This window comes from Pleurodeles waltl, chromosome 10 (genome assembly GCF_031143425.1).
Source record: "Pleurodeles waltl isolate 20211129_DDA chromosome 10, aPleWal1.hap1.20221129, whole genome shotgun sequence".
Taxonomy (NCBI): Eukaryota; Metazoa; Chordata; class Amphibia; order Caudata; family Salamandridae; genus Pleurodeles; species Pleurodeles waltl.
Genome location: NC_090449.1, coordinates 829,735,241 through 829,757,346, shown reverse-complemented (window position 1 = coordinate 829,757,346; position 22,106 = coordinate 829,735,241). Strand labels below are relative to the sequence as shown.

Genomic DNA, 22,106 nt, shown 5'->3' with positions numbered 1-22,106 from the left:
TGTCCTAGTGTGTGTAGTGGGGTGTCACTGGTACGGGCGGTGTCCTTTGACCTACACATGCGCAGGGCAAGTTACACAAGGGAGGCGAGTCGCAAATGAACTTTGTTTGGCGGTCACATTGTGCCCTGAAGTTATATGTATACTCCTCTAGTCCCGGCATGTGGCGTGCCACATGACCCTCCCTAGTAGCGCCAGGTGTCTTGACTACGCCCTTTTTTTGGAGGCTTCTTTTGGGCTAGCTTTGGCCTTCTTTTTATTGGTCTTTGGGCGCTTCCATAGATCTTCACACGTTCTGTTATTCTTAATTGTCATGAACCAGAGGGGGTTGGAGAGTTGTTCCGCCCCTCCCGTGCCTCTGATATTGCAGAGTCAGACATTGGAACTGTTGCTTTCTTCAGATGGTGTGTGTAAGGTCTTGTGTAGTCGCTGATCGCTAGACCTGCTACTGGGATGAGATGAGCATATTTCTGTGTTCTATTCTACTCAGAGCTGTGATGGGTCTTTTGGGACTCCCTTTTTCCCCAGTACCTCCCTCTCCCTCAGGCAAGATTTTTACCTGCAGCTCCCAGCTGTCACTTGGAAAACTCTGAGAGGAGGAGGAAAAGATATTGCTGCATGGAGAGTCCTGTGCAAGGCAGAGAACCTGAAATTTGCCTAAATGATGGTAATGGACTCGGACAGCTGATTGTTTTAATGTACCCCTCCCTCCCCCTTACTGGCTCAGCACCATGCGGTGCTTTGCAATCTGTCTGAACTTGTGCATGTGCTGTGGAGGTTATGGTTTCTTCAATATTCCAAGCGTACAGGAAACCTGGCTCCTGACACTGGGGGACAGCATTGTTTTAGAAATAAAAGGGGTCCTCCATTTGGCTGGAGGCCGCTAACTTTCTTCGGCCACAACACTCTTGACCCCTCACAATCCGGGTTCCGCAAGAACCACAGCACGGAAACCGCCCTGATCGCATGCACTGACAACATCAGGACCAAAGTGGACAAAGGCAAGACCGTCGCACTCATCCTCCTAGACCTCTCCGCAGCCTTTGACACTGTCTTCCACCACACACTCCGCACACGCCTCCACAACATAGGAATCCGCCACAAAGCCTTAGACTAGCTCACCTCCTTCCTCACTGACCGGACCCAGAGAGTCCGCCTCTCACCTTTCCACTCCACCACCACCAAGATCATCTGCGGAGTCCCCCAAGGGTCCTCTCTCAGCCCCACACTCTTCAACATTTACATGATCCCCCTAGCCAACATCCTCCGATCACACGGAATCACTATCCTCTCCTGCGCAGATGACACCCAACTCATCCTCACCCTCACCCGCAACCCCACCACCGCCAAAACCAACCTACACGCAGCTCTCCTTGATACCGCCAACTGGATGACAACTAATCACCTCAAGCTCAACTCCAACAAAACCATCATCATCTTCGGCCCCAACAAAACCATATGGGACGACTCCTGGTGGCCCAGCGCCCTAGGACCCGCACCCACCCCCGCAAACCACTGTCCTCTCCATGACACAGCAAATCAATGCACTTACTTCCTCCTGCTTCCTCACACTCCGCAATCTAAAAAAAATCCTTCAAATGGATTCCCCCAGAGACCAGGAAGACAGTCACCCATGCACTCATCAGCAGCATACTAGACTACGGTAACGCCCTCTACGCTGGCACCACACTCAAACTCACACGCAAACTCCAGAGAATCCAGAACTCAGCCGCGCGCCTCGTCCTTGGCCTCCCCCGCCATGAACTAATCTCACCACACCTCAAAACCCTTCACTGGCTCTCCATAAACACGAGAATCACATTCAAGATCCTCATCCACGCACACAAATCCCTCCACAACACTGGCCCAACATACCTCAACGAAAGAGTGAACTTTCACACTCCCACCAGCAACCTCCTATCAGCCAACACCGCCCTAGCCACAGTCCCCCGCATCCAACGCACCACCACAGGAGGCAGGTCCTTCTCCTACCTCGCCCCCAAAACCTGGAACTCCCTCCCCACCAACCTCCGCAAAACCAAAGACCTCCTGCTCTTCAGAAAAAACCTCAAAACATGTTTGTTCGAACAGTGACCCTCCTATCCCCCCCCCCCCCCAAGCGCCTTGAGACCCTCACGGGTGAGTAGCGCGCTTTATAAATTCTTTTGATTGATTGATTGACTGTTGTTGGGACTACACATCATAAAGAAATTTCCATCCCGGTTGGGTGACCGAGAATGGGGGCTTTTCAAGTTGGTGATTGGAACCTGCCCCTATTGACTTGTGGGTGCGAGGACCTGGGTGCCTGCTTTTGAGAACTGGTTGAGCTGCCCTGCCCCCTTCGCCATACTGCCCCCCCCAGGGGTTTATCATCTTGCCCCACCTTGGGGTATCAGCAGCCGAGTGGGGCTTAGGCTCTCATAGTCACCCTAAATGGCAGACTCTAGTGAGGATACCCAAGTGAAAAACACATACAGCAGCCCTTATCTTCCCGAATGCAAGTAAAGGCTTGAGTCTCTAATGTTGTCTCGTTTGTCCTTCTTTTGAGTTTTCGTACAGTGAATTTGAAGGTGCATGTGAAATGCATACTTTGCATTGAGGGTGTTAAGTTTTACTGCACATTTGGGTTCTGCAAGTGTGTGAAGGCATTGCTTCCCCAAACAGTTACCTCTCCCTGCTATTGTGGTAGCCCTTGTGGGGCTGGGTTCCCTGTCTGTGGTTGCTGTTGCCACATGTTTTTCCAGCTACCTGACCCCTGTTGCAGTGGATTGGCGGTGGGCTTCCCTGTGGTTGAGTGTAAGGTGCATTCAGGTTTTCTTGGGCTTGATTTTGTGAATGGAAATTGTGTGGGAACTGGCCCGGGCTCATCAACCTCTTTTTGTGAGGTGCCTTTATCCAGCCCTTGTTGGCCATGTGGTCCATTCTGTGGCAATAGTTACATTCTCTAATGTCTGGCTGCTGCCATCCTCCCTGGTTTCTGCCATTGTAGCTTGGTTGAAACCCTTTGGGGTTTTGCAGTGAAGTTCCCTTCAAAACTGGTGCCATTTGCACGCTAGCAGCCAACACTGCCCCATTGAGGGCAATCTTTTTCAATTTGTGCTGGACCAACTTAGCTGTGTCTCTCTGGCCTTGCTACTGTTTTTCCCTGTCTTTTTCTTGTTTCTCTGTGTGATAGTATAATATGTGAGCTTGTATTTCCTGCCAGGGCTTTGTATCTAGCCCCACCACACTGCCCAACCTGCTTTGTATTTCGGTGGGCAGCCCCTTTTTTGGGGATATTGTGGAAGAATGTGACCTGGGGGCGTGTATTGGTCCATGGCTGTCCTGTCTCTTGTCCCCATCATTCTCTCAACCTATCCAGAAAATCTGTTATGGTCTCCCCAGGTTTCATAGTTTCTGCCATTAGCCCTCCTATTTCCCTCAGGGCCATCCATATTTGGTGCCTTTACGAATTGAATGTGGCCAATCATATTCGGTGTTTGTCAGCGTGATTGCTGGGATGTGAGGTCGGGCAAACACTGTGTTAGTCTATTCTCCAATAAGACTACTTAGCAGACTTTTGACATCGCCTATCGCTAGGTTTATTCCTGCGGTGTTCTTCTCAACGTATGAGATCCATCTCCCCACCCCATCCAACAATGGTGGCAACTTGGTCCTAAGTCCTTCTTTATCCATCTGAGCCCATGACACATAGATAGTCCCTGACATGCCCTTCTGCAGTAGCTGCCATATGTTGGCTTTGGTTAGCTCCACTGGTTTCTCCCTAACTTAGCGTTCCCATCTTCTTATACTATCCTGCATGTAGGGGAGGTTCCACTTGGGATCTCGCCCTCGGGTCTCCCACCCAGATGCAGTCTTCTGCAACAGTTATGTCCTCTGGTTTGAAGGATCTCTCCTCTGGCCAGGGTGTACCATACTGGTCATGTTCCTTAGTCCAGTGGGCTAGCAGATAACAAAATAGTCACACAAAGATCTTGCCTTCCTCTCGGGCCGCTATCTCTCTTGGGGTTAGTTTGTCTGTCCTGCGTGTTCAGAAGGGGCAGCAGATATCTTCGTTGCTGCTCCCTTTGTGCACACGCAAAGGTGGCATCTTGGTTCTCCTGCGTCTAAGGTGATTTTGCACCAGTCTACCCTAGTCTCTTATTTCCTGGTCAGCCCCTCTCCTACGTTGACGGTCTTGTGAGGCTTGGACCTAGCCAAAAGCCTCTCCTCTAGTTATATCTCGGACTCTTCCCTGAACAGTGCCTACCCCCACTCTCCTCAGGTTTAGGGCACACTCCTCTGCTCTCTAATTGTGCTTCCAGGGTGCAAGCTCTCTCTCTGCCTCCTTAGTTCCTGCCTTTTCTCTAAATCGCACCTAGGTTGCCTCCTTTGATCTGTACACTGTTGTTTTTGATCCAAATGTGCCCTCAAACTCGCTTTCAGTTGTTTCTTCGGCTACCTGTGCAAACCCTGTGGCTCCCCACTCATCATCAGATCCCAGAGGACTGGGACCCCTTCCCTCACCCTGTTAGTTGTCTTACTGTCCAGAACCACTATAAATCTCCCTGTCACTTGAGTGTGTTCACCTGAACCAGTGGGAGTGCGTGTTCTCTGTGCCACTGTGGTTTGGTGTGCTGAACGCGATGAGTGAGGGGTTTCGAACTTCAGAGATCTCTAGTGGTGGACTGGGGTAGTTCTGGGATTGCCTGGGCCTGGTGGTCTGTTAGTCTATCATGCATAGACCTAAGAGTTTGCTGTTCGGTAAGGGACCCTCCAGCTCCCTCGACCCAATGATTGGTATAACCTATTGCGGGGATAGCAGGCATTGGGTAGAGCACCTCCATTTCTGCATATGGCAGAGGAGGTGCGGACGCCTTGCTTGCTGATTGCGGGATAGGTTTATCGGTCTGGCCCTCCTCGAAGATGGCCCATAGATTTAATAATGCTTCTCTCTTGTCTTTTTTTAGCACTACATATTTTGTCCGTATGTGTGTCCTCATGTGTTCTAATATGTTAGTGTCAAAGGTTCCCTCTTTTGACCAGGGAAACAGGTGCGCCTTTGTGTGTGTGTGTGTGTACAATTCGTGGCAATATTTGTTACGGTTTTTAACCTGTGTGGAGAACCTGGTTTGAATGTGCTTTAGTGGCGATTCCATGATAAGTTAGGGCAGTTTTTAGGGTAACGATACACTTCTAGCTTTTCTGGTCTTAGGGAATCTTAAGTTCTACTCTAGTCGTGGGGAAATATATACACAGGGATTGTTAGTTGTATTCTGGTAGTGGGGGAATATATACACAGGGATTGCTAGTTCTAACTGCTTTACTATGAGCTCAGAGTTATTTACAGATGCATCAACATGAGCATTTCACAAACACAAATAACGCATCTGATGGGTCACAACCTAGGAGAAAGTGCAATTGTTAAATCAAACGTCATGAAATGTGGCATCAAAATAGCAAACTTAATTTGGTATCAAATAGCAACTTGTGAGAATTAGCAACGCCTTCATATAGCACATTGAATCATCAACAAAACACAATACTCAAGACAAAAACACAGTTGCATTAATTTACCAGTGCCACAATATCAGAGACATAATTTACAACTAGAACAACAAAAAAACTGACAACAAAAAGTGATGACTTTGTTAAAAGTACCTTATACTGCTCCAAGAGCATGCTATCCTGTGATCGGGGAAAGTCCTGCGTAGTACACAGGACTAAGTGAGCCATATAGTCTTGACAATATGGACTCCTGGGCAAAGATAACAACAATTTATGCAGAGAAAAAAAGGATAACTCAACAACCATAGGCCCATCTTGGCCAAACACAAGCTACGCCTAATCTAGATCCAAATCTTTTTCTTCCCTATATCACGCCCAGGAGTCATGCGTACCATCTGTGTCACGCCCAGCGGTCCAAGCAAACAACACCTCTCACTTCTTTCAGATGCCAACAGTGTTAAGAAACCGGTAGCACTGAGAAACCCTTTTTAGACTAAAAAATAAGATTGAGGTGTGGGCCCTTTATCACACCCAGGGCCCATGTGTACCATCTGTGTCATGCCCAGCAGTCCAAGCGATAGACATCTCTCAAAATTGAGGTGCCAGCCCTACACCACACCCAGGGCCTATGCGTGCCATCTGTGTCATGCCCAGCGGTTCAAGCGTTGAGGCATCAACCCTGTATCACACCCGGGGAACAAACATAACATCTGTGTCATGTCCAGCTGTCCGAGCAATCAACTCTGTGTCACACCCAGGGGACAAGTGATCAAAACAATATTCAAACAACATTCACCTTTCCTAGTGCGCAGACTATCGAAAAAAGATGATTTCCACAGGTTAATCTCCTTCCTACTTTGCCATACGCAAAATACTGGGACTAAGGGCCAGATGTAGCAAAGGGTTTTACCCATTCTGTGTCTATGGGAAAATGTGTTTCTACATATGGCCCTAAGGCTCTGATGTAGTCTCTCACCCTTCTCACAGCCGCTTCAGAATGGACCTCTGCCCTGTAGAGTCTGCAGAACTTCCAATCATTTGCGGTGTCTGCTCACCTTTCCTTGTTGCGCAAATGTGAATCCGTTGGGTGTTGTTCCCTTCCTTTGGTTGCAGTCGGGTATGAAGAACCAATCAGCTCCTGGTTGACTCATCAAAATCCTTGAATGTGAATTTACCTTGAAAAAACAGAAGACAAGAGGCATTGTGCATTGGGCAAAGCAGGGATATTTTGTTTAATTTAACATTACGACCGAGAGAACAGTTACAGAACCGGGGCTGGAGGACTGCCTCAAGGTACAGTTGATCTAAGCGGTGTTTTAAAAAAATTCTGAGTACCAAAAAACAATTACAGCATTTCTTTTAGGGTAAAGGATGCGAACAGTTGTCTTATAGTCATAAATAAGGTCCTGATACTAACTGCAAGTGGGCTTCAACCCTGTTTAGACACAATGTGGGTCAGTGGGTAACGTGTCCAGATGTCCAGCCTGAGGGGCGCGTGATTGGTGTGTGTTACTGTGTGTGCTGTGTTCTCATTGGCTAAGTGTTCCTAATTTCAGGTGGCATCTGACTTTAAGGTTTTTTGGGAATGTGTGCACCCCTCCAGCCACATGTGTTTTATTGAGGCCAACTCCTGAAGACAGTGTGGTGTTGCTGCGCTGCCTGTCTGTGGGATCGATCTTGAGTTTCCTGTTCGCATGTTTGTTTGATGGCAATGTGCTGCCTCACATGTATCCTGTCAATCAGTAGCATCAGGCCTAGGTCTCAGAGCCTTCATGGAGTTCATAACAGGTGAATTTGCTAATAATGATGTGATTTTATTGTTATATGTGAACTTATCATTGTACATATCGACATCGACTTTTCCAATATTAACAGGTCCATAGTTGAAAAAGACATTCCTGATTGTCTGTCTAGTAGCTCAATGAAAAAGATAATTTAACACACGCTGCTGGCCCTGATGATTTGCCTGCTATAATAAATGGGGGGGAAGAATATTCAAAATTATTTTTGAATACTTTAAACATTAGGACACTACCCATGTTGCTGGAAAGGTGCAATAATTAGGCTCGTACAAAAAAAAAGTTAATCCGTCTGATCCCAAAAATTACTGATTTATTAGTTTTATAGATGTTGGAGCGAAAATCTATGATTAACCATTGCTTCAATTAACACAACAACTCCAATGTCTTTAATTGTTTTTATTTATATATTAACTATTGTGGAGACTATTACTATCAGTGAAATCATTATATTTAACATCGTTTTTGTTTGCTTTATTTTTTTTATTTCTTATGTAGGCATGGCTGGAACAATTCACTTCTTATCGGACATGTTGGTGCCAGAGTCTTCTCGGTTTCCAGCGTTTGAACTTTGACTGCCTACCTAAATGGAAAAGGAGAAATACAATATCCATACACGGGAAAGGGAAAAAGAATCTAACCACATGCCAAGTTCAATGAGATTTATTGGCTCCCCATTATCTTTTACAAATTTTTGATTTTCTATAATGACTAAAAGTTAAAGGAGAACGACTCTGAGATGCACAATTTGTCAGCTAGTTAAAGCTAAGGAACATCTACAGAAATGCTACAATTGTCATTTAAAGATGTTTTAATCATTTTGTTTCAGTGGTTGCATGTTTCTCCTACTAAGATGGTTTTTGTTTTTGGCTAAGAAAATGTAATTTCGTTAAATCACTATCGTTACATAAAGCATCACCTTATTGAGGATATTTTTTATGTGGATTAGATTTCATTTTATATAACAAAAATCTACACTGAGTTCTGGTAAAATTGACTGAAAGGTCTGAATCAAAGGTTTTTTTGCTGATTATATGGTGTAGCCCTAGAATTCTAGGCAGTGCCCAACACATTTGCATTCTGCTTGGTGTTCAAATTTGGTTTACTTTGGTTCTACTGGACATCTGGATATCACAATAAAATGTCTTACAAAATTAAAGATATTCGCCTTATTTATGAGGTTTTGAGATTATCAGTGCAGATCCAGGTGGGGGACTGTGATGCAAGTAAACAATAAAATGAAAAACTTTGTTTTCAAGGATTCTTGTAAAAAGCTGTTACTTTTCTTAATGTTCTTTTCACCATCTAACACAGATTTCATTTCCTGTAACCGAGCCTGTTCGCCCCGGAATATAAAAAGTATTATTCATACTGGACTTCTGGAATGTATGTGAAAGAATATGTCAGAACATATATCTCTCTCTCTGAAATGTATAAGTGGCATCTTATTTTATATATTTTTTAAGCCAATATCTTTGTTTTGGTTTGTTGACTTTCCTCTCTGGGTCTGAAACTCTATTTCGGTATAAAAATAGTTTTTGGAACAGGCTTCCAGGGCGTCATAGCAGTGTACAGGTTTTGATAGATTACTCATTGATACTTTTGTGCTATGGTCGGAAAACACTATGATAGAGATCAGAAACTTCATGGAAATGAAACGATACACCAGCTTTACAGTGAATGGGAACATATGTGACACTGGAATCAATCATTTTCGTAATTTATAACGATCAGGACGTGTTTACACAAGGTAGGAGGCGGGAAAATGGAATTAACACAATGTAATAGCGGTATTATCGAATAAATGGGTTCATTGGATATCACACAAGGCATTTTCGAATCAAGTTGGTGAATTCTTTTTCTTTCTCTTGAAAAACCCTTTTAATTAGGAATTTTTTAGAGTTTGGCCTTGAGGATTTTGGGCCAGATGTGCAAAGCTTTTTTTCTGTGCGCAGAAAAAAGTATTTCAGTATGAACAAATGCTATTTTGTGCTTCAGTAATCTATTTACCGAATCGCAAAATAGGTTTGCGAGTCACAATTAGGAAGGGGTGTGGTAAGGGCATAATTTCCTAACTGCGAGTCGCAGTGGTGTGTATGATTGTTTTGTGACCGTGGATGTGCTCGCAAAACAATTGCAGTTAACACCAATTTCAAAATAGTGTTAACCCATTCACAAACGCGAAGGGTCCCCAAGGGTCCTCTTTCCCTTTGTGAATGGGGGCGCAAACATTTTTTCAGAGCAGGCAGTGGTCGCACAGACCACTGCCTGCTCTGAAAAAATGAAAAGGAAACGTTTCATTTTTTTGTTTGTAATGCATTGAGTTTTCCTTTAAGGGAAATGGGATGCATTAAAAAAACTGCTTTATTTAAAAAGCAGTCGCAGACATGGTGGTCTGCTGTCCCAAGCAGGCCACCATCCCTGTGAGTGCAGCCATTCCCAATGGGGTCGCAAATTGTGGCCTACCTCATGAATATTAATGAGGTAGGTCATTTGCAACCCTATTGGGAATAGCTAAATGTGTCTGAGACACATTTGTACATTTAATTTTGCGAGTCTCTAAATGTGATTCGCAATGTATCGCAATTAGAGACTTGCAAAATGAAATGGTCGTACATCTGTCCCTTTGAGACTAAGGGGGTCATTCCGACCCGGGCGGGCGGCGGAAGCCGCCCGCCTGGCGGGAACTGCCAAATGGCCGCTCCGCGGTCAGAAGACCGCGGAGGCCATTCTGACTTTCCCGCTGGGCCGGCGGGCGCCTGGCACATAGAAGCCGGCTCCGAATGGAGCCGCCGGTGTTGCAGGGGTGCGACGGGTGCAGTTGCACCCGTCGTGATTTTCACTGTCTGCTAAGCAGACAGTGAAAATCTTGCTGGGGCCCTGTTAGGGGGCCCCTGCACCACCCATGCCAGTGGCATGGGCAGTGCAGGGGCAGCCAGGGGCCCCACGACACCAGTTCCCGCCATCCTGTTCCTGGCGGTAAAAACCACCAGGAAAAGGATGGCGGGAAGGGGGTCGGAATCTCCATGGCGGCGCTGCTTGCAGTGCCGCCATAGAGATTCAGCCCAGCCAGGGGTATTCCAGCGGGAAACCGCCGGATCCCCTTTTCTGACCGCGGCTTTACCGCCGCGGTCAGAATGGGCAATGAAGCACCGCCAGCCTGTTGGCGGTGCTTCCGTTGCCCGCGGCCCTGGCGATCTAGGACCGCCAGGGTCAGAATGAGGGCCTAAGAGTTTTCCAAATAGATATAGCAGGGTGTTTCAAAGTTTTCAGATAGCTTCGGAGAAAGCTTGCCCCTCTTGCTTCTAGAAGTACGAGTGTCTTCAGAGATAATTATTTTTCTTGCCAAGAAATTGATTTGGCATGTTTAAGCGTACTGGTATGTTATATAAGCTGATTTTTAGCATCTTGCATTCAGTTGGAGCCAATGAAGGTCATTTAACACTAGAGTGATGTGATTCCTGTGGCAGGTGCCAGTTACCAGACGAACAAAGCATGAAAAGCATTTTTGAATGCCACCAGTCTTCATTTGGGGAGATCAGTATGAAAAGTATTTCTGTAATTAGTCCTGTTGAGAACTAAGGCCTAGACCTCTAGTTTTAGGTTCTGCTTGGGGACAAATGGTTTTCATTTTTCTTATCCTTCTTCATCGATATTTCACAATGTTTTTATTATGATTATCAAGATGAAGTCTGTTAATGAGGATAAAGGCCAACTAGCTTGAAGTTTTAACTACACTGATCAGAATTCCTTGGGAAATGAGAGGCGTAAACCTGTTTATGTTAAGGAGTTGTCTTCAGATAGACAATAGCAGAAACTCAGCTTTCTCAAGAATGAGATTGAGTTGTGAAGTGACTTTCAAGATTTAATTTATGTTGGACAATAGAGCTGAGTGTTATCAAAATAATGGTGGTAAATAGTGCTGAGTATGTTTAGGAGGTCACACCTGTGTTATATCTGTAAGTGGACCACCAAGCATGGATAAAACATTATGGTACAAAGTATCAGGTAGAGACGTGACTTGAGTGTTCCATATATATTTTCACCTTCCTGTTTGTCCTTATACATTTTCACTTTCCTGTCAAAAAGATATAAGAAATATTTTCCTGTATTATCCTCATTGCCATGTCTCATTTGGAAAATGAGGTCAATTGTGTTTAACTGTACATAGGTATGATAAGAAGCAAAGACTCTCCTGTGTAAAAGGTTTAGGGTGACATCAGCTACCCATAGAATTGCAGTTTTAGTGCATGGATTGGTCTCATTCTGAATCCTCATTGGAGGTCTCTGATAAGATTTATTTAGATAGATGATTTCTCACTTTGTGTGCCCCGGTATTTTCACGCAGTTTTACTTGGAAGTGAAGACGATGGAGATTAATTCAGCCATTTTGTGTATCTGTATTTAGACACTGGGGATCTTAAAGTAGGTAGTGCTATATTTGGTTAGTTTGGGTCCTGAAGAAAGCATTCTTTGCTTTGTTGATTGCCTTCCCTGTTTGAGAAAGCAAAAAGTATTAAGTGAGAAGTTTTTGCAAGCTGTTTTTTCAAAACGTATGACTTCATTGTTCAATTCCTCAGACTACCTCTGTATTGAACTCACTTTGTGCAACTTGTCTTCTTGCATGGGCATCGGAGTCTGTAGCTGAAGATAGGACGGGACGATATGGTATTAGGTTACTGCGGGGGCATGTCAATGGTTGCGTTCAGTGTTATTGTGTTGGGTTTGTTCTCCAAGACAATTTTCTCAGGGTCAACTTGGTTTATCTTCATGGTCCATATTTCCTCTTTTTTAAGTTGGCCACTTGTTATATACTAGCAAAAACAACAAAGTTGATAGATGGAATGCTTGAATTAGTCTCAGCCACTGGCAATCACTTGGGCTGCATCCCAATAAACTGCTTTTCATCCACCACACCACCTCAGTTTGGACCCATCCATTTGCAAAAAAGACGAACCATGAACCAGAACACAAGCAACCTCGGACAGGTTTTTTCCTAGTTAGGGCTGTTCAGCCAAGTACAGCTTGTTGCAGTTCGGCTGGACTGTTCCCATGAGTTGAGACTGGTTTACATATTGCTGGGTCCAAGCTGGTGTGGCACGGCGGCCAAAAAATGATGGATTGGGGATGTTTCTCGACCAATCAGTAGTCGCTAGAATTAATTCAGACATTCCATCCATCACCTTGTTGTTTTTGCACTTGTTATATATTAGGCATAGTTTATGGGAACCAGACCAATATAAGGTCTGACTAAAGGAAGTGAAGTAGCTCCTAAACAGTGACAAACCTTCAGTCTCCTATATAAAGGTCCAGAGTGCTACGTTGGTGTGGGTGGGATAGTAGGAATGTTGTTCAAGGTTTTTTTGTAGTAAGGCATTCTTTGCCTATCACTTGTTCACTTTGGAGTCCCCAGTGAAAGTTAAAATTGCCCAGGAAAAGTTTGGATGAAATGAACATGGTAAACATAAGGTCAGTCCTAGTTCTGTGAACTAAATTACTTTACTATGCACTGAAAAATATGGGGAACTTGTCAATGGTTGATGTGTCATGGCCCACTACTTGGGTGGTCATTCTAACCCTGGCGGTAAAAACCGCCAGGGCGAATGACCGCGGTAGCACCGCCAACAGGCTGGCGGTGCACCGCTGGGCATTCTGACCGCGGCGGTTCAGCCACGGCCAGAAACGGAAAGTCGGCGGTGTACCGCCGACTTTCCGCTGCCCTTGAGAATCCTCCATGGCGGCGGAGCGCGCTCCGCCGCCATGGGGATTCTGACACCCCCTACCGCCATCCTGTTCCTGGCGGGTCTCCCGCCAGGAACAGGATGGTGGTAGGGGGTGCCGCGGGGCCCCTGGGGGCCCCTGCAGTGCCCATGCCAATGGCATGGGCACTGCAGGGGCCCCCGTAAGAGGGCCCCACCTTGTATTTCAGTGTCTGCTTTGCAGACACTGAAATACGCGACGGGTGCCACTGCACCCGTCGCACCTTCCCACTCCGCCGGCTCAATCCTGAGCCGGTGTCCTTGTGGGAAGGCTGTTTCCCACTGGGCTGGTGGGCGGCCTTTTGGCGGTCACCCGCCAGCCCAGTGGGAAACCCAGAATGACCGCCGCGGTCTTTCGACCGCGGTACGGTCTTCTGGCGGTTCCCACTTGGCGGGCGGCTCCCACCGCCCGCCAACATCAGAATCACCCCCTTGGTCCTGTGTGGTTTTGCTGGCTTTAGAACTCCGTGCACTGTGCCACTGTTAAACAGTGGTATAGTATCTGTATTTTCCCCATGAAATATACTATCCATGGGTTTCGCTGAACTGGCTTATTTACATGTCTTGCAAGTCCATGGTAAAAGGCACAAGACACACACTAGTAGTGTGGAAGTTAAATGTCAGATGTGGGCTGCAGTGTGTGTTCACACCACTCATGTATGATTCAAAATATATGGCCTCCAACAGCACCATAGTTCTCTAATTTGGCTTTACTTTAAAAGCATTGCAGTAAAGCATGGCAAAGAAAATTGCCTGTGTCAGGAAGAAAATTCTATGTTCAAATGTTAGCTAAGTCACCACTAAACGTCCCTTGTAAGACCACAGATCTGCATGCGTAATCTATTAAAATGTGATATACAACACATTTAGAATAGTATTCCTCCCAGTGACATGAGGGCAAGCTATAAATAAAATAATTGAGAAATTGCTAGAGTGATGATTAAACATTATTTTCACTTAGTTTGAAACATCTAATTGTGAAAAGGTTGGTGTGGGTGATAGTCCACCACAAGTAATAATGTCAGTCTTCTTGGTAGATCCAGTAAAACATTCAGTAACTTAAACCTGCACTCAACCACTGTTAGCTATGGCAAGGAGCAGACAGGCTTAACTTAAGAAAATGTGTAAAGCATTTAAAAGTATCAAACTAGTTAAAAATGTGAAAACACATCAGAATATAAGCTTCACTCTAATTTATGAAAATGGAAAGTCATTTAATGAACATGAGTAAAGAGTAAAGACCAAAATGACAAAAATCCAATAAAGAACCAGAGATATGAATTCCGTAGGTTCTGTAGTGTTCTGAAGAATAGTGCCCAGAAGTGCCACATTTATGCCAGGAACTAACCTGTGGATGGGGTTGACTCCTTGCCCCTCCCTAACCAATAAGAAAGAAGTTCACCAGGGGCCCTACCCACTTTTGCAATAATTCCTCTACACCCTACTAGAAACAATCACACAGTATACCTCTCTGCCGAAATTCGAAGTGGCAGAATCTTACTTCCCCTGTACTGAGTTCCTGTGCCAACCTTGGATGTGTGGTGCGGAAAACTGAGCAACATCTCCACTGTGGAAACTCAAAATAATTTCTGGGGGTAGCCCACTAATACTAGGATTGGTGCCTCGCTGGCTACAGTGACAAAGAAGGGGGGACGTCTAGGTGCTGGCAACATATACATGTGACAGGGTAGACTTCTTTGAAACTAAATAAGTCCCTGGAAACTGCCCAAATAGTAATAGTAAGAGTTGTCAGAGGAACAGAACACCTCTCCACACCCAAGGCCTTTGTCTCTGCTCTAGCATCAAGTTTGCACCTCATCAAGGAGCTATTCAGCTCCTGGGTAACGTTGGAAGCTCTTGCAAATGGGCTTCAAGAGGCCTTAGGCAGGCAAGGTAACTGTTTTAAAGTATCTTTTATAAAATATTTACTGCAAACCTGACTTTACCAATGAGTTGAGCTTGTAATTAATATTTTAGGATGTACAAGAATTAACTCTGTAGCTGGTTCCTGGGCAAATATAACATGATTTAACTTTAACATAATACCCCACTTCTTTTCTTTGGAACAGCTAATTGTGGTGCAGCAGAAGTTGCTTTTGGGGGCTCTGACACTGTAAGGACATGTTTTACATTAAACCTTTACATGTCCTACTTTTGAAGAACTATTCACCCTGTCTTACTGGGTGTTAAGGCCTACTTATGGGTGGCTTATTAATATTTAAAAGGCGGGGTTGGGCCTGTGAAAATAAGTTATTTTGGCAGGTCCAATTTGTAATTTTAAAACTGAAAAGACAGATGACAGTAGAAGGCCTGAGTCATGTTTTTCACTGTTTCACTAGTGTAGCATAATGTGTGCTGCAGTCTACTAGTGACATTTAACTTACAAGTCCTGGGTACACCTTGTATCATATACTAGGGACTTATTTGTGACGTTAAATATGCCAATAGGTAGTAAAGCCAATTTGACCCATTTTAGGAGTCAGAGCACATGCACTGGAGCTTGGTCAGCTGAGTCCCAGTGCACAGAGTAAAAACAAGCATTGGCAAAGACAATTGGTCTCATCTATGTGAGATCTATTTGCTTTGTCAATATTTTTAAAACATGTTGCACAGCAGCCTGGAGGTGTAGTTTGCTTGCACAAGGAGGAATGGACTCATGTTTGCAGTCCTAAACACATCATGGCTGTGTTGGTGATGAACAGCACAATGTATGGCCCCCCTAAGCAGACTTCATCTGGTGACTTTTATGACCATCTAGTCCCCTGGCTAGAGGTCCTTGCAGACCTCAAATAGGTAGTCAGGTAAGGAAACTTGAACATGAGAATGGGAACTGTGGAGACAGTAAATGCGTTTTCTGTGCTAGAGAACTGCATCATCACTTAATTGCAGATCTAATTTTCGCAGATGGGTTTGAAGGCAACGTCATAGGGTATCCATTAACAGTCCCTAGGGGGCTCAGTTTGGTTCTTTGGCTTGGTATGGCCCTGATGGACTGCAGAGCTAAAGGCAAGGCGTCCTACCACTCCTGTTGGGTTTCAGAACATATCTTTGCAATCTTACTCTTAAACATGCTGTTATTGCTCTCTGCCTTTGCAGTTGACTGGGGTGATAGGCACAATGGAAGAGCTTGTTGACCCCCTAAAGCTTTACAACTCTCACGTACAACTGATGAAATGAAGTGTATTCCTCAGTCACTCATGAGAAGACTTGAGATTCAAAACCATGGGATGAAGTCCATAAGTAAGCACTTAGCTACAGGTATGACATATGCTCTTGCACATAGATATGCTTTACCCTGAGAACATGCAGTCACAAGTACATAAGAACAGGAGGCAGATTTCAGCATCTGAATGAAATTCATCTGCAGATGGATAAAGGGCCTGAAAGAACGTGGATGAGCAATTGGGGTGATTGTGATCCCTTTACTACTGTTATACGACTGGCAGATGATGCAGGAGGGGCAGTATTTCTGGGGAATAGAACAAAAGAAGGGCGCATAGCAGTGAGTTTCAGTGGCACAAACCATCCCTACCAACAAGGTCAGGAAGCAGGAACTTCAGTGCCCTCAGTTTTCTCTCCACAAAACATGACTTTGGGCTTCTCTGGATGCATAAGGGATTCCTAACATCTGCCAGCTTCCCAAGAACAGCTTGTATGTGCATTACCAATAGAACCTAATGCAGGTGCAGAGGTAAGAGCTTTCTTTTTTTTTTTGTTCAGTTTCACTAAACCACTGTAAAGGTTTCGGGGTGTTCTTTTTAATATAATTTTGCAGGGGCACATACCCAAGGATCCACTGTCTATAATACTCAGTAATACCCAGGAAAGTTTATATCTGGAAGAAGGTTTCAATACGGGGTAAGTTATGAATGGCTTCAATCCGTTCAGTAAATAGATGGAGCTTTCTGGCAGAGATCTCATTACCCAGATAATGCACCTAGATGACGTTTGCAGTTTCTCCTCTGATGCCATATGCCCCTTCTTAGCCAATTTACTTAGGAGGTGTTTGGAGTCTGCCTTGCAGTGATCTAGCGTAACGCACAGGCAAGCAATAGATTACACATACTTGACTTAATCCTCCAGGGAAGTTCGAGGTGTCAAAATAGTTCTTTAAAGCTTGCAAAACTATTGAAGGAGGCTCTGTAAATTCTTGTGGGAGTCTCCACTATGCAAGTTGAGATTAGCAGAATGAGAACACGAGACACTGATTGTCTTTGTGGATGTGTATAGAAAAGAATGCAGAAATAGATCTACCAGAGTAAATAATTTGCAGGGATACAGGAAAGGATGGTAGCTGGGTACCGGAACACAGACAAGCTAGGGATAGCAACACTATTAATGGCAAGCAGGTCATGTACAAGTATGTTCACATTGGTCTTTTCTGTCTTCTTTATAGGAAGTATGGGTACATTGTATTTGCTAATAATTATGACCAATACACCTTGCTTGACACAGTCTGCGATGACAGATTGAATCTGTGCCTCAGCTTCAGGCTTTACAAGAGACTGTGGAAATCATGGCACGTGTTTCATTAGGCTAATCTTTATTTTTAGTAGGCAAATAGATCCATAACACCCCTTGGTCATGGGCCTCTGAGTACAACAACTCAGACAGTTTAGACATGTCAGGGCTATTGGTAACAGGCTAGCAATCTGTTTAACACAACATGGCAAGGACCTTATTCTTCCTGTTCGTTATTGAGGCAGACTCAATCAGGTGTACAGAAAACATTACAGTTTAGTTTAAATAGGATGTACTGACCTGATAAACTGGCTGTTGAGATAGGACCTAAAAGGAAAGCATCAAGGCCGGCTTTAGCGTTGGTAGTGCTGGTGCGACATTCTTTGTTGGCGCCCCAACATTATTTTTTATTTTGAGTGGTATGGTTTCTCAGCCACATATTAAAGATATACAGTATCAATTAATAGTATGTAAATGGTAAGCTAAAATACCATTTAAATGAAATAAGGAATATATATGGAGAACAGATATTAAGACACCATCTGCCAAATATAACTGTTTTAATTTATAGCTTAAAATAATATACATGTGATATCTTATGGAATTATTACCATGTACTAACTGTGCTCATGTAGAAAAATAAAATTTGCTAAATGAAGGTATATTTAACTTTACAGGTTTTCATTTTTGCAAATTCTAATATTGATGTGGATACGTCCAGCTGTTGTGCAATATCATTGTCAATGGGAGTGCCAAAGATGATAGCCTTCCATCTGTCATTGCTGATCTTAAATATATCTTAATTTAGTTTAACTGAGAAAACATTCTCTCTCCACTAGCCACTGTCAGTGAAAGAGTAAAAAGTATGTTCAAAACCACCCAAATATTAAGAAAAATATCTTGTAAACTCATGACTTGACGAAACGACAATGCTTCACATGGATTATTTTTATTATCAGGGAGAATGAATTGAAAGTGTTATGATTCTTCAATAAAGTCTGATGCACTGATATCTGAAGACTCACGATCTGTAAGGGCTACATATAAACGAGAAGGAAGACCTTCAAGCTGAATTATTACATTATGCAAAAATTCCAACAACTTTGTATGATCACATATTTGTTGGAAACGTTTCTTCGAAGATGTTAAAGCTGCATCGACCGCTGTGAGGAAAAAAATCTTGCTTAAACATCTTCTTTGTATGTCTCCATGTATCTTTTAAGGTAGTGTCTTTGCTTCCTCCTATACATTCACTCTGTACAAGGACAAAACGTTCAGTATGCCCTCTACTTAAACCGTTGCAGTTATGATATCTGCATTTTCACACTACAATTGTTTGCTAACGATATTGATTTGATATAAAATATCATACCGTACAGAAAGGGCTATCATAAGTCCTTAAGTTGCTCACGTAGGCAATATGCGTCATGTCAGAAACCTACAGCTACTGCATTTGAATCGTGTATTTCTGTTAGAACATCATACATTTCTGTTTTTTGAGTGCACAACACTTTACACTTTTGTTGTTGCTTTCCTAGCAAGTTACAACTAAGGGCTTTAAAGTCACAATAGGTACATGACTTAGTGAAATCTTCCAACTTTGAGTTGAAGCAGAAAACAGAGTGTACGGTCTCTGCAGTACTCCAAAAAATTAAACAGAATCTAAAGATGCAGCTGCGCCCAATATAACTAAATTCAGGAAATGACCACCACATGGAAAAAATGCTCTTGAATTCATTCAGAGTATTCATGTCTGGCCCCTTTATTTTAACCTTTCATGTTGGCACCATTATCAGAGCCATGTAATCACACGCTCTTTCAGCAACAACAGTTCTCTTAGTCCTAAACCTGTGGAGTCATTCACCTGTTTAAAACCAATAACCTGCGCCTTCACAGAAAGGTTTTTTGTGATATTAGAAAACCGTATGGTCAGTGATAACGTTTCAGAATGGCTTATTTCAGGTGTGCTGTCTAATATAACAGAAACATACTCTGCTGCCTTTGCTCTAGACTGTGGGTCTTGCATAGTCCATTAAACAGCTTCAGAGACTACTGTGTAACGAAGGACATAGGCAAAACAAACTACATGGTCATAATACCACGTAGGGCGTTTAAACAGACTATGCTATTAAAGGAGCCATAACTAGAGCATGTAAATAACTTCAGTTATCTTGGTGTCACGCTGATTTCTAAATTGTCATGGAACCCCCAACATAAATACATTTAGGACTGCCTGATCGTTGCTGGCTGGCTGGAGCTGAGGCGGGAACCTGTAACCCCTTTAAACTAAACTAAACTTAGTACGCCCGCTTTGCGGGACGCGCATGGGCGGTGCCCGGGCAAAGCCCGAGGCAAGGGCAGGCCCGTCATCGACCGGAAGAGGCTGGGCTGGGCCACCCCTCTGATATTTTATTATTTTAGCACAGTCCAGATTTTGTGTGTTTTACCGGTTGTAGTATCTAGAGGTATTTGTAATTTATTAGGGAGATTTTATTCTTAATTTATTACTTAAACTTTAGATTTTTTGTATTCCTCAGGTGAGGAATCTATTATTGTTAGGGTGCGCTTCAGCGCACTGCGTTGCCTCGTGGAGAAGTTAGTGTTCGCTGGGGTTGGGCTTGGTTATTTCACCTTTGGTACATCATAACCTATCTTAGGAGTTCTCAGATCTGTGGTAACCACGCCTATGATAGAAGGTTTTACTGTTGTTATCTAAGGGTACTTTTGTGAATTTTATCTATCATGGGGAAAAGGAAAACTAGTCTGCAAAAGGGGAATTGTGGAAAGGGCTCTTCAGTCCAACCCTCCATTACTAGTTATTTATCCTCTGTAATTGGGGCTATCGAATCTGAATTGGAACAAGTAGAAGAAAGGATTGGGGCTGTCCAAAAATCTGCTCAGCCGCCCCCACTTGAGCCTGTTGTGCATATAAATACTAATTCAAGAACCGGGCCATTACCACCGGTTCTGTCTTCTAATACTATACAGTTGGGGATTAAGGGAGGAGTCGGCATGCCTAACGCTTTGGAAGATGTTGTTCCGAGCCCATTGGTAGGTCCCCATAGAGTGGCAGCTTGGTACTGGGGGATTCTAGAAGGGGTGGAGGGTGAGTTTGAACTTCCTACGGCTTTGTGGAGTAATTTGTTTTCTAAAGAGTTAGTTCATATGTGGTGGAAGAAGTCATTAACTTTTCTGTTTGATACAGTTAAGTCGGCTGCTTTGAGGAAGAACCACTACTAAACGATCCATAGAGCTTATATTTCTCCTGAGAAGTTGTCTAAAATGAAAGGAGGGCAGGAGGTGAAATGTCCAAAATGTGGTTTAATACAAGCAACGGACATCCATATGTTCTGGGAATGTCCGGATACTCGCTTTTTTGGGAAAAGGTATGCAAGACTGCTTCGAGTATATTGGAGTGGGAAATTGCAGCATCTCTCCCTTTAGTAATTTTTGGTCAACCACAAGATCAGGAGGGGAGGATTAGAAGAGGTACAACCCTAAAACTCAAATTTTTATTTTATGTAATTTTGTTGGGGAGAAGGGAAATATGTAGAAAATGGATGTCGGCTTCCCCTCCAGTATATTCGGAATGGCTTAATGCTGTTTTTCGTACTGCGGATTTGGATTTAATGTTACGGAAAAGTAATAGGACGGGGGGGAATTTTTGGGCCCCATTATTGATTTGGAAACACTGATTTAGGTAATGGTAATTTGTTGAAAATACTATGTGATACTAAACTATCTGTTTCTGTTATTGGTCCAATGATTTTACTCCATGCTCTGAAATCCCTGTGGAATCTAGGTAGATGGAGGATTGTTTGAGAGTTAAGGGCGTCCCCTGGCCTGGACTACTCTACTGCTGGTAAAGTAAGAGGGGTTGTTTAACGGCCACGCTGAATGAGGACAAAAAAAAACCTTAGAGGCAAAACTTTTCACGATGATCACTAGAAAGCTTGACTGTTTTTGGAATGATGTGACTAGTACTTTATCCCAATCACTCAATCCAGGATTACTAAACTCGGGAAAATCTCATAGTCACAAATCGGCAAATCAAACCAACTCATTACCTACTCTGTTACCCCAAGGAGTTAATATTCCCCTGGCCAATTTACAGGTTGCTTCTGGTCAAGATAATTTAGCAAACGATTCCGCTCAGGGGAAGACCATTGAAGTTTGCTCCTCTAGGTTGCATGTTGCGGTACCTAATAAATCTGTAAATCCTGTAGAATCTCTGCACCTACCTCCAGATTGTAATCCGTATGTACTGATTTTATCAAATGTTCCTTCACTGGAGAGTCCCAAAATAGAAGATACACAATCTTTAATCAGGAAGGCCGTTTATTAGTTGAAATCTAAATTTAAACCAAATATTAATTTTAATGATAAGATTCTTAAGGCGCCTAGAGTGAAGAGGGTTGGATATTTAAAGAAAATGGAGGAGGGAGACTGTGTTGTATTAAATTTTGCAAATCCTTGTTCAGTGGACGACTTTTCGGCTAATTCTGACCAATGCAATAGGTCAACTAATGGGATTCAAATACATTCTCTGTGTCATTTCTACGACCCCTCGCTCTTACCACATCGCTCTACTGCCGACTTAAGA

At 43.7% G+C, this 22,106-nt stretch overlaps 1 protein-coding gene across 2 annotated transcripts in view; it reads left to right on the top strand.

The window, feature by feature from the left end:
- Positions 1-8,442, top strand: part of LANCL2 (LanC like glutathione S-transferase 2) — a 233,752-nt gene extending 225,310 nt beyond the window's left edge. For both annotated transcript variants that reach the window (XM_069211503.1, XM_069211502.1), the window contains one exon: positions 7,782-8,442. In XM_069211503.1, coding sequence (XP_069067604.1) covers positions 7,782-7,858 — 77 coding nt within the window. In that variant the 3' untranslated portion in view covers positions 7,859-8,442. The remainder of the gene's footprint in view (positions 1-7,781) is intronic.
- Positions 8,443-22,106: the final 13,664 nt, after the last annotated feature.